The 12449-nt window shown below is 39.6% G+C and overlaps 1 protein-coding gene and 1 long non-coding RNA gene across 6 annotated transcripts in view; one reads left to right on the top strand and one right to left on the bottom strand.

Moving 5' to 3' along the window:
- LOC132407647 (uncharacterized) overlaps positions 1-847 on the top strand; it is a 67546-nt gene extending 66699 nt beyond the window's left edge. The window contains exon 3 of the long non-coding RNA XR_009516545.1: positions 583-847. This is a non-coding gene — a long non-coding RNA (uncharacterized LOC132407647). The remainder of the gene's footprint in view (positions 1-582) is intronic.
- Positions 1-12449, bottom strand: part of exd3 (exonuclease 3'-5' domain containing 3) — a 170107-nt gene that overhangs the window by 96474 nt on the left and 61184 nt on the right. For all 5 annotated transcript variants that reach the window (XM_059994439.1, XM_059994441.1, XM_059994443.1 and 2 more), the window contains 2 exons: positions 9243-9343; positions 1691-1764 (listed from right to left, as the gene is read on the bottom strand). In XM_059994439.1, coding sequence (XP_059850422.1) covers positions 1691-1764; positions 9243-9343 — 175 coding nt within the window. The remainder of the gene's footprint in view (positions 1-1690; positions 1765-9242; positions 9344-12449) is intronic.

Raw genomic sequence — 12449 nt, 5'->3', positions numbered from 1 at the left:
CATAAGGAGGAATTAACTCTCACCTTTGGCGTTACTCATCTTAACAAATTCCTATTAAACATCAGAACACAGATTCCAATTCCACATTACAGCTGTGGAATTTAAATTAAATTCAATAATCTGAGATTTTAAAATTGTCATTATTAATGACCACATAATTACTGTAAAATTCTTGTAAAAAACCCTCTGCTTCTCATATTTTTTGGGTAGGAAATCTGTATCATTACACAGTGTAAGCAATATTCAATTGCAATCCCACCACTTTGGTTGACTATTAAATAGCGTCTGAAGTGGCCAAGCAAGTTACCCGTTTGTACCATTACCGTGACGCTGACATTTAAAAAAAAAACAGCCGCCTAGTATTGACCTAGGAATAGAATTTTGACACAATAATATCCCTCCTAGCTCAATCAACTTTGCAAAGTCTTCCTTGCAAACATCTGGGCACTAATACCCAAATTGGAAAAGCCCCCATATACTAATAAGGCAACAAGATGACAGCCATCCTCATGGAATCATACTTTATAAACAAATTGGTGGACTCTCTCATCACAATTCTTCAATACATTTTTGTCCCACCAGGACAGACCCACTGAACACTGTGGGGCACATTGGCATTCAAGTGGATGGCAACAGCTTTGTGAGACCCCAACATCGACTCCAGAACCTATGGAATCTCAAGGAGTCAGATCAAACATGGCCTACTACAGTATTTATTTCTTTCCAAATACCGTCCTCCATCACTTGTTAGATAAGTGTTCTGCCATGATGAGCAAATAAGCAGAAGAAATAGGACTGTATTCTGTGTGGGGTCTTCAAGGTACATCACCATGAATAATGTATTTGTAAAATCACTGACCAAGTTGGCACATAGCTGTCATCTTGGGTTTGTAGCAGATAGTGATCAAATCAATATGAATGATTAAAGGCAACCTGAAATCCATCCATGTGTAACAGGTACATCTGTCCATCCCAACTCTGATATAAGAGGTCATTGTACAATCCTTGTAAAGAAAGAATTCCACTCATCGTGCTTATGTAACCTTATAATCATGCTAAATAGATCTGTCAATTCAAAACTGGCTCTATACCTCATCACAACTTTGGTTCAACTAATAACCAAAGAGCTAAGTTTCAGAAATGAAACAAGCTTTGACCTGAAGGCATTTGACAATATGCCATCGACGAACTCTGGTAAAACTGAAGTCAACAGGCATCAAGGGGAAAACATTCCACTGGCTCCTAAACTAGAAAGAAAGACAAGGGCAACAGGAACTCAGGAACATCACTACTAATACTCAGTAGTTTGACAACAGCTCATTACCAACGCTACTTCAAGGGCAAGTGAAGGTGACCTTGCCAGCAAATAATAGATCCTGAAAAACAAACAAGTTTAAAATAGCTTAAAAGAGAGATAACATCGATACATAGAGAAGATAAAATACACTGTGGATGTTGGAATCTGGAACAAATACAACACTGGGACAAGAAACATCTGCAAAGGCAAAATGTGTTTGGTTTACAATCTTGACCAGAAACATCAATTTATTCTTTTTGCCTCTATAGCTAACCTGCTGAGATCTTCCAGCCCTATATTTTTAGATAGTGAGATATTGGATCATTGAGAATAAAAGCTAGCATCCAGGTCAATTCAAATGTTTGCTCAAACCGCCCACAACCTTGGACTTACCTCCACAAAGTATTTATACAGAAAGTATTTGAGAGAATCCAAACAATGCCAGTTCACCATATTTGGGCACAGTTCTGTGGACAGCAAGAACAGAATATCTTTTTAATATTTTAACTCAAATTTTCACCCACTATTCCCTCTCATGAGTAGCGCCTCTTGAAAGGTAGTTATTCATTTTGTTTTTAGCAACTGGGTGTAGATGATACCAGCCTGAAAGCTCTTTGGTGAGAGCAGGATTGAGTATAAACTTGCTATGACTTCTCCACAGCCAAATATCCCATCAAATCTACTTACTAAGCAGTGTATTCACTTTGGCCATGAAACTGACAGTAAATGGTGATGGAGACATAAAACTGGAATGAATCCTCTAACTGGATTTGCCACTGGATCATTGACTTAGCCATCAGTAGATCACAATCAATACAGATCAGAAATGGCATCTCTGATAAACAATACAGGCTCACCTCAAATATGCATGCTTAGCCCACTGCTCCACACTCTCCACACTCATGACTGTGTGGCGAGGCACAACTCAAATGCCATCCATAAATCTACCAAAGACATCACTGTTGTCAGCAGAATCTCAGATGGTGACAAGGAGGTCTATAGGAGTGAGGTAGATTGGCTGGTTGAGTAATGTTGCCACAACCTTGCAATTAACATCAGCAAGTCCAAATAATTGATTGTGGACTTCAGGAAGGGAAAGTTGGGAGAATATACACCAATCACCTTTGAGGGGTCAGTGGTGGAAAGAGTGAGCAGCTTCAAGTTCCTGAGCATCAACATCTCAGAAGAACTACCCTGGGCCCAACGCAATGATGCAATCATGAAGGTGTCACACAAGAAGCTTTACCTCATTAGGAGTTTGAGGAGATTTGGTATGTTATCAAAGACTCTTGTAACCTTCTACAGATGTACAGAGCATTCTGTCTGGTTGCAACACAAGCTGTATGGATGCAACATACAGAATTGAAAGAGGATGCTGAAATTGTAGATTCAGCCAACTCAATCGCAGGCACAATCCTCCCCTCCAACATGAATATCCTCAAAAGGCAGTGTCTCAATAAGGCAGCATTCATCATTAAGGGCGCTTGCCATCTGGGACATGTCCTCTTCTCATTACTACCATTGGGAAGTACAGGAGTTTAAAGACCCATACTCAACACTTTCAGAACAGCTCCTTCAGAATCAGATTTAATATCACTGGCATATGTTGTGAAACTTGCTGTTACGTAGCAGCAGTACTTTGCAGTAACTTCTCCTCTGCCATGAGATTTCTGAATGGCCCATGAACACTACCTTGCTACTCCTTTTTTGCACTATTTTGTAATTGTTATAGTAATTCTTTCATCTTGCACTGTACTGCTGCAGCAAATCAACAAATTTCACATCAACAAACCTCCTTCTGAGAACCAACCCTTTCCACTGCATGTAAGGTAGGTGTACCTTCTCACAATGGCATAGGTTTCTTCTGGGTGCTCCAGTTTCCTCCCACAATCCGAAAGCATATCAGCTGGTAAGTTAATTGGTCAATGTAAGTAATCCCGTGATTAGCCTAGGATTAGATCTGGGGACTGCTGGGTGGTATGCTTCAAAGTGGTGGAAGAGTCTATTCCTGTATGGATGGGTGAAGAGACAGATCAATAGACGCATTCCCTCAATTATCCACCAACTCTTTGTGTAATGTTACCACGCACTCTGGCCTATTTCTTTCGCTCTTCTCCCTCAACTGCCTATTCTTTATGTCAACTACCCCACTTTTGAGTGGACAAATTTAAATTATCTATCTCACTTCACTCTGAAATCCCAATCATTCCCAATGCTCAGACGCTGCCTTGATCTGACATCTCATCTTTCTTCTGGGACCCTGTAATTCATTATTTTACACTCAAATTTCCATTTCTGTAACCAATATTCTACATGCTTATAACGGATAAACCCAAAGGTGGAATTTATCCAAGATTATATACTTTATTTTAGTGTAATCAATTTACATAGGGACAGATCTGTCAGGCAAGCACTGCAGCAGCTGAGCATTTTGATCAGCAGTCATGAAGATGCCTCGCTGATGCCTTCCCTATCATTACATGAGATTTCAAGTAGGCTAGCTTGAAGCTACCCTGAACAACTAGCACGAATGCATTAACTGTAGAACCAGAGGAGCCAACACATTTGACCTGTTATACCAGCAGCAAAAACACTTAGCATGCCACACTAGGAAAGTCTGATCTCCTGGTTGTACTCCCACACACAGGCAGGAACTAAAGACCACAGCAACAGAGGAGTGAGGATCAAGAAGGTATGGTCAAAGGAGGGAGGCAGAAGAGCACTTACAGGACTGCTTTGAGTCACTGGACTGGACAATAGTCAGGGATTCATCTTTGAATCTGTATTTATACGTTACAGTTGTCACAGACTTCAAGACTTGTGTGGATGAGTTTGTGCCTTCGAGAACATACCAAGCATACCCAAACCAAAAGCTGGGGATGAACCAGGAAATTCGTAGTCTGCTGAAGGCTAGATCTGTGACATTCAAGACCTGTGATCCAGGACTAAACAAGTTGAGGTACAGCCTACAGAAAGCTATTTTGAGAGTGAAAAGAACAATTAATTGAAGTTGGAGACAAAATCAGATACATGTCAACTCTGGCAGTTTTTGCAGGCTATTTCTCCCTACAAGGCAAAGCCTACCATCATGAATAACTGTGATACCTCACTCCCAGATGAGCTCAATGCCTTTTCTGCAGGCTTTGAAAGCGAGAACAAAACTATACCTGTGCAAATTCTTGCTGCATCTGGTGACTGATCTCTGTCTCAGATGCCAACATTAGAACATCTTTCATGAGGGTGAACCCCTGCAAGGCATCAGGCCCCAATAGTGTACCTGGTAGGGCACTGAGAACTTCTGCCAACTATATGGTGGGAGTGTTCAAGGGACATCTTCAATTCCTCACTTCTGTAGTTGAAGGTTCCCACCTGCTTCAAAAGGATGACAAAACTGCCCTAGAAAAGCAGGGTGAGCTGCCTCAACAATTATTACCTAGTTGCATTCACATCTACTATCATGAAATGTTTTGAGAGATTGGCCATGGCCAGAACGAACTCCTGCCTAAACAAGGACCTGAGCCTGCTGCAATTTGCCTATCATCACAAGAGGTCTACAGTGAATGCAATCTCACTGGCTCTCCACTCAGCCATGGATCTCCTGGTCATAGCAATACCTGTGCCAGACTGCTGTTTATTGATTATAACTCAGCATTCAACACCATCATACCCTCAGTACTTATCAACAAGCTCCAAAATCTGGACCTTGGTACCTCCCACTGCAACTGAATCCTTGACTTCCTTGTCATGAGGTCAGTCTCTGTAGATCAGAAATAATATCTCCCCCTCGCTGACAATTAACACTGGCACACCTCAATGACGTGTACTTAGCCCACTGCTCTATTCTCTCTACACTCACGATTGTATGGCCAGGCACGTACCAATGCTATCTATAAATTTTGCAATGGCACAACTATTATCTGCAAAATTTCAGATCGTTATGAGGTGGTGTACAGGGATGAGATAGGTCAGCTGGTTGAATGCTATCGCAACAACGGCATTGCACTCAACATCAGTAAGACCAAGGAACTGATTGTGGACTTCAGGAAGGAAAAGTCAAGGGTTCAGCAGTGGAAAAGTTCAGCAGTTTCAAGTGTCTGGGTGCAAACGTGTTGATGTAATTACAAAGACAGCAGCTATATTTCATTATGAGTTTCAGGAGACTTGGTATATCACCAAAGACTCTTACAAATGTCTACAGATGAACCATAGAGAGCATTCTAACTGGCTGCATCACTATCTGGTACAGAGTGGCCCAGGATCAGAAATAGCTGCAGAAAGTTGTAAACTTAGATAGCTCTGAGTATCATGGACATCTTCAAAAGATGATGCCTTAAAAAGGTGGTAGCTATCAGTAAGGACCCCAATCACACAGGACATGCCCTCTTTTGAGTCCTGCCGAAGGGTTTCAGCCCAAAACGTCGACTGTACTTTTTTTCCATAGATGTGGCCTGGCCTGCTGAGTTCCTCCAAAATAGTGTGTATGCTCAGATTTCCAGCACTTGCAGATTTGCTCTTGTTTGTGACTTGCCCTTTTCTCACTGATACCATAGAGGATGTGGTACAGAAGCCTGAAGACACAGTGTCAGCTTCTTAGAAACAGTTTTTTCACCTCTGCTATCAGATTTCTGAATGGACAATGAACCCATATGCACTACCACACATTTTTTGGGTTTTTTTTTTGCTTTTTGCATTACTTATGTAACTTAATTTTTATATACATTTCTTATTGCAATTTATACTTAAGTTATGTATTGCACTGTACTGCTGCCCCAAAACAACATTTCGCAACATATGCCAGCAATATTAAACTTAACTCTGATTCTTAAATAATACTCTTATGGCTATGGTATTGTAGGTAAATTCATCTGTTAGTCTTAAATCTTCTCAATATGCATAATTTGGGAGGTGCAAAGATCATGACCAATTTGGAAGTGCAGATTCTTTCCACAGATTTGATTGCTAAATTAGCTGATCGCAGCAAAGGCCAAGTCAAAGTTCCTGCATTTTAAGAACTAACTGTGATCACATCAGTTGGCTAGTTTGAGACTTGTGATTCAATTGACTGACTCGGTAAAGTTCAGTAACAGGACCTGGTAGCTCAGATTGCCCTGGGCCGCAGCTTCAGAGAAGACACACTGCCATCTAGCTGTATTACAAAGCATGAGCAGCAAAGATTGGGATTTTAAATGAACCAAAATTGCACAGACAAATATCCAGGGAAGATTTAGCTCCAAAAATGATTCTGCTAATATTATACAGTATTAGCATATACTTCAATTACATTGTATTCCAATATTATCTTCAAACATTTTGTACCCTCTGCATTGATGAAAGATGCTAGCAATAAAAATTCTATTTCTCTGCACATACTGTGCACTGTGACCACTGAGACAATAAATTACAAACAGTTATCAAGACAGACTAGAGTGTACAGTACAACTTTGTTAAAGTCATGTCTTTCCCCAGCTGCTTCAAAGAAATGCACAGTGCAGGAAGAGGCCATTGATCATTGCTGAATGTATTAAAGACAGGTTTTTTGAATGGCGGAGCTGGTGCAGGTGATCAAATAGTCTTTTCCTGCTTCTATTTCTGATGCATGATATGTTTTTATTACCCACTTAGTGCATACACTAGACATCATGGTTTCCTATTATGTTAATTATCATTCCCTCTGCCAATTTTCCTTTCACATATTTTCAATGCAAGATGGTAAATACTGTCTACGTGAACTTTTTGTAAGACTTTTAAGCCCTCATGGTAGGCTGACCAAGGCAAGCTGGCTAACTGGATCCAAAATTGACTTTTGGAGTTGGAGGGGCAGTGCGAGATGGATACTTTTCAAATTAGAAGTGGCACTCCTCATGGTTAAGACCTTTGTTGTTTGCAATTAAATACTGATGGCTTGGGTGTGAATGTGGGAGGTTTGACTCTGATACTATGGAAATAGGTAATAGATAATATGGAAAAAATACTTTGGAATGTAGAAGGTTGAGGGGGGACTTGATAGAGGTATTTAAAATTATGAGGGGGATAGATAGAGTTGATGTGGATAGACTTTTTCCATTGAGAGTAGGGGAGATTCAAACAAGAGGACATGAGTTGAGAGTTAGGGGGCAAAGGTTAAGGGTAACACGAGGGGGAATTTCTTTACTCAGAGTGGGTGGTAGCTGTGTGGAACAAGCTTCCAGTAGAAGTGGTAGAGGCAGGTTTGGTATTGTAATTTAAAGTAAAATTAGATAGGTATATGGTTAGGAAAGGAATAGAGGGTTATGGGCTGAGTGCGGGCCAGTGGGACTAGGTGAAAGTAAGCGTTTGGCACGGACTAGAAGGGCATGATTGATTATTCAGCATGGGGCATGCAATATTACACCCAAACTTTTATTTTCCCACTTTAATGAATACTGATCAAGCCATTGTTCAAGTACTGTGTGCAGTCTCGTCACCATGCCATAAGGAGGGCATAAAAGCTGTACAGAAAATTCACCAGGATGCTGCGTATCTTTAAATGACTTTGACTGTGAAGGGAGATTAAAACAGGCTGGTCTTCTCTTTATTGAAGCAAAGGAGGCCAAGAGGGTAGCCTTAGATGTGTATAAAATTCTGAGAGGTATAGACAGGGTAAATAGTCAGAATATTTTTCCCCATGGTGGGAGAAACAAAAAGGCATTGGCTTAAAGTGATTTAAAAGGGAACTACAGGGAAAGCTTTACCATATAGAGTGCCTGACATCTGGAATGTGTTGCCAAGGGAGGTGGTGGAGGCAAATACAATCACTGTATTTCAGAGGTATTTAGATAGGCATTGGAAGGATATAGATATAACGCAGGCAAATCGGATAAGTGTGGATGGGCATGGATGAGATGGGCTGAAGGGTCTGCTTTCATGCCATAACTTTATAATGATTAAGATACTATGGTCGCCCCTTCAATTTTCACATGAATTATTTAACCAACATGTTTCATGCACTTTTTTGTTGTTTCATCATATTCTGCATTTCCTTTATCATCCAGGAAGCTCTGGCTTTTACTTTTCCTAACTTTCCCACTTGTTAGGTATCTAGTCCCAACAGATTCTCTCAATGACAGTTTTGACTGATTACTGGTCATTAAGAATATAGCAAAAGAAATATGAGCAGGAGTATGCCCTTGAGCCTGTGTTGGATTCAGCAAAATTAGAGCTGATCTGTTTTTGGGCCTCAGTACCATTTTTTATAGTCTATTTCCTAAGGTCTGAGAGTTTGCCTGTTTCAGCTTTGAATATTCTTAATTCAGTCTCCTCAACCTTTCAAACATAGAGAATTCCAAAGATTCAAGGTCTTTTGAGAAAAATCTTCTTAGTATAAAGTGGTGACCCTATATCCTGACGAAATGTCCCCTTGTTTCATGTTGCCCAAGAATATAAAACATTCTCTGATCGTGTACTCTGTTAAATTGCTTGCAGTCTCAATAAGTTCAAATCCCATTCTTCTAAATCCCAGAGGGATTCAGTGTACCCGTGTTTCCTTATAAAATCATCCCACAAATAATTTTGATGAGTGTATTGGCTCCAAGGTAAGTACATCACCATTTAAACACTGGGTACAAAGTTGTACACAGTGATCTAGCAAAACCTCTCTACCTGAGCACTTCATATCCTTTTCGAAACAATTAGTCAAAACAACCCAACACATTCCTAATTTCTGCAAATTTTCTATATCAGTGCCATCTAAGGGATTTTTGTGAAGTATAGCAGTGTAAAATTCTAAATCTCTTAAATTCAGTCTCATAGTTCCAGATTCTGTTACTCCAAATGCAATTTGTACTTCGTGAGGGATACTTGGGTAATGAGCTAATGGCATAAATTTAAATCAAACAGGAAACCACTGCTGTAACATGTAATGCTGAATGGCTTGTTCCTAATAAACAAAGTAGTGAAAATTTACATCTTGTCTTCACCTCATACATACCTGTGCCAAGGTCGTAAAGTTTCATTAGCCTGAACACCAGTTTACTCACAACCTTATAACTTATTTTGTCACATCTCAAACGTGATAGTTTTCCATCATGCCTGCCAGAAAAAAAAATAGGATTACAACATCATAATATTAACACAAGCTCGAAGACCCAATCTCATCCTATCTCTGTAAAATAAGCTTTGCAGTCCCTATTACTGTAAATTACTCACTTTGAAAAAAGTCACTAATTTATTTAGACTGGGAAATGAACAAAAACCGCATAAATATAGTACCACTAGGACAGTACAATGTTCCAAAGTGGATCACAGAGGCTATGTAAAACAAAATGCCAGTTAGAAGCATACTAAAGATCAGAATAGTTCTGATCTTGGCCTCAGTTCCATTTTTCTACCTGGTCATAAAAAAAGATGTCAATGTATGTAAAATGGATTAAACCCTGGGGATTGATGAGATATCTTCCAATTTGGAAATACAGTGGGAAGATTGCTGAAGCTCTAAATATTCACTGGCTTTAAGTGAGGAACCAGATAACTGGAGGATATAAAACTGTACCTTTACTCATGAAGGCAATAGGGGTAAGCCATGTAAGCCATCTTAATCCAACATTAATGGTAGGGATGCTATTAGGAAAAGTTCTGACAGACACAATTAATTTAGTCTTGGAAAGGCAAGCCTTGACCAAGGGGATAGTCTGCAGAGATTTCTAGTAGGAGATCCTGAAAAGGTAACTAAATACATTGATGAGGGCAGCACAGCTGACATGGTTACCAGAGACTTCATACAGGCTTTTGGCAAGGTCCCACATGGAAAGTTGGTCTAAAGGATAGAACCCACTGGATTCACAGCAAATTAGCTTTGTAGTAGAAGGGTGATAGTGCATGTTTGCAATACAAGTTTGTGACAGCAGGACCCTTGCTGTTTGTAAATACACACTGATAACTTAGATGTGCATGTAGGGGCTTCATTAGTAAGATTGCAGATGACATGACAATTTGCGGTGTTACAAATAGTGAGAAAAGTAGTCAGGCTACACAATGATACCAATCAGTTGGCATATTGGGCAGAGCAATGGTAGGTGGAATTTAATCCTGATAAGTATAAAGTGACGCATTTGGAAAATATAACAAGTATAAGACACATACTACATACCGTATACATGCTTATATACATATTCTGATCTGATGAAGGGTTTCTGTCCTGAAGCATTGACTTCCTTTCCCTTCCTACCAATGCTGCCTGACCAATTGTATATTCCCAGCATGTTCTATTCTTGTTTTAGATTTCCAGCATCTACAGTTTTTGCTTACATTATCAATTAGTAGGAAACTTGACTACATGGTAGAGACCAGAAGGCTTAAATTTAAAGTGAAGCCTAATAGAATTAGAGGGGATATGAGGAAAAAAAAAATCACTTGGGATAGTTGAAGTCTGGAATCCCATCAATCTAATAGTTTGAGAGGTAATGGAGGCAGATATTCTCAACATTTCAGAGGCAACTAACTTAGCATTTCAATCACTGGGGCAAGTTAGGCTACAGACATTTATGTAAATATAAGTAATGTAGATATGTCAGCATGGACATGATGAGTCAAAAGGCTTAATTCTGTGTTTCATGGCTCTACAACGCTATGATTACATAAAAAGTCAGATGACCATAGCTAGATTAAAGTGGTAGGGTTTTAACAAATAAATCTTAGACTATAAGACATAGGAGCAGCATTAGGTCCATTGGGTCTGTTCTGCACAGGATGCACAGCAAGAGGTTTAACTACAGAATGTCATATTCTATGAAAAGGAATAGCAAAATTAAATGTTGATTCTTAAGATGTTTAGATAGGAGAAATTCAAATGGAGAGAGCACTGTAAAAATATTTGTATTACTTTCACTGTAGAAGACACAATAATTGCAGCAGAAATGGGAGTACTAAGGGTCGAATGACAATGATTATCTATCAGTACTACAAGAAAGTACTAAAGAAATCAATGACACAGAAAACCAATAAATCAAATGGACTGAACAGCCAATAGCTCAGGGCTTGAAATAGTTGTGTAATGACCTGGGAAAGGTTTTCCTGCTAATGTAATGGTTTCTCTGTAGCACAGTGCTTGGGTTATGACTAGAGATAACGGGGGCTTTGGAAGGTGCACTGGCTAATGAAGGGAGATGTTTTTCTTTCTTGTGTGCCTGAGCAAAGGTTTCACGGTCTTTTGTTCGGCGGAAGATGGAGAGAGTGATGCCTGAACAGAAAAGTCATAGACTGCAGGATGGAGTGGACTTGGAATGGGATTGGGAGTTGATGGCGCCAGGGAAATTGATGGAGAATGAACAGACGGGATAACCATAAGCTCTGATGCTGTGCATTAGATTGTCTCATGAGAATGGGCCCTTTTTCTTTTTTGTTTTCTTTACTAATCCCATAGTCAAATTAAGAATTATAAAGCTCAATCGATCATGGTACGGATTTGCAACAGGGGAACACATCACGCAGCATCCATCCAAATGAGATTTCTTAACTTTGGTCGGGCTGGAGGCTGTCTCTCCTTTGATTAAGCCGCTAGCCAAACGTGAGGGTTACAGTTGAATGAAGACGCAATGAAGGCATTTGAAAACAGTAGATTGTCAAATGTAAAACAGCCAAGAAAGGGAGCAGAAACAAAATAGGGAGCATGGATCAGTTCACTTAACATAAGTTGCAAATTCTTGGAATGCACAAAAAGATGCAAAGAGAAACGTAATATGATTAGGCATAGTTAACATGGAAATTGTGTTTGACAGATTTAATGGTGTTTGTAATTCATAGGTGGAAATGGCAAACAGATGAAATACAAGTGGATTTTCAAAATACATTTGGAATACATGAAGAGAGCACATAGGTTAGGGTAACAGCACGCTGAAAAGATTGATGCAAAGCTAGCAAATAAAGAATAGAAATAACTATGACTTGTTCTAGTTGACAGGCTATTACAACTATGGATCCAGAGGGAATGGTGCTGGGCCCTCAGTTATTTGCAAAAGCTTTTTATGGCTCATCTAAAAATGCAGCAAAGTACATCTAAATTTGTTGATGATGTAAAGCCAGTGGGAAAGTCAACAATGAAAAGAAAGCAAAGTGCCTGCAGAATAATCAAAACAGGTTAATTAAATAAATAATTAGATGGTAGATACAGCTTAGTGTGGATAAACACAAGATTCTTCAA

The sequence above is a fragment of the Hypanus sabinus genome, chromosome 18 (assembly GCF_030144855.1).
Source record: "Hypanus sabinus isolate sHypSab1 chromosome 18, sHypSab1.hap1, whole genome shotgun sequence".
Classification (NCBI taxonomy): domain Eukaryota; kingdom Metazoa; phylum Chordata; class Chondrichthyes; order Myliobatiformes; family Dasyatidae; genus Hypanus; species Hypanus sabinus.
Note: the sequence above shows the minus strand (reverse complement) of the source record. Positions and strands in the feature narration are given on the sequence as shown.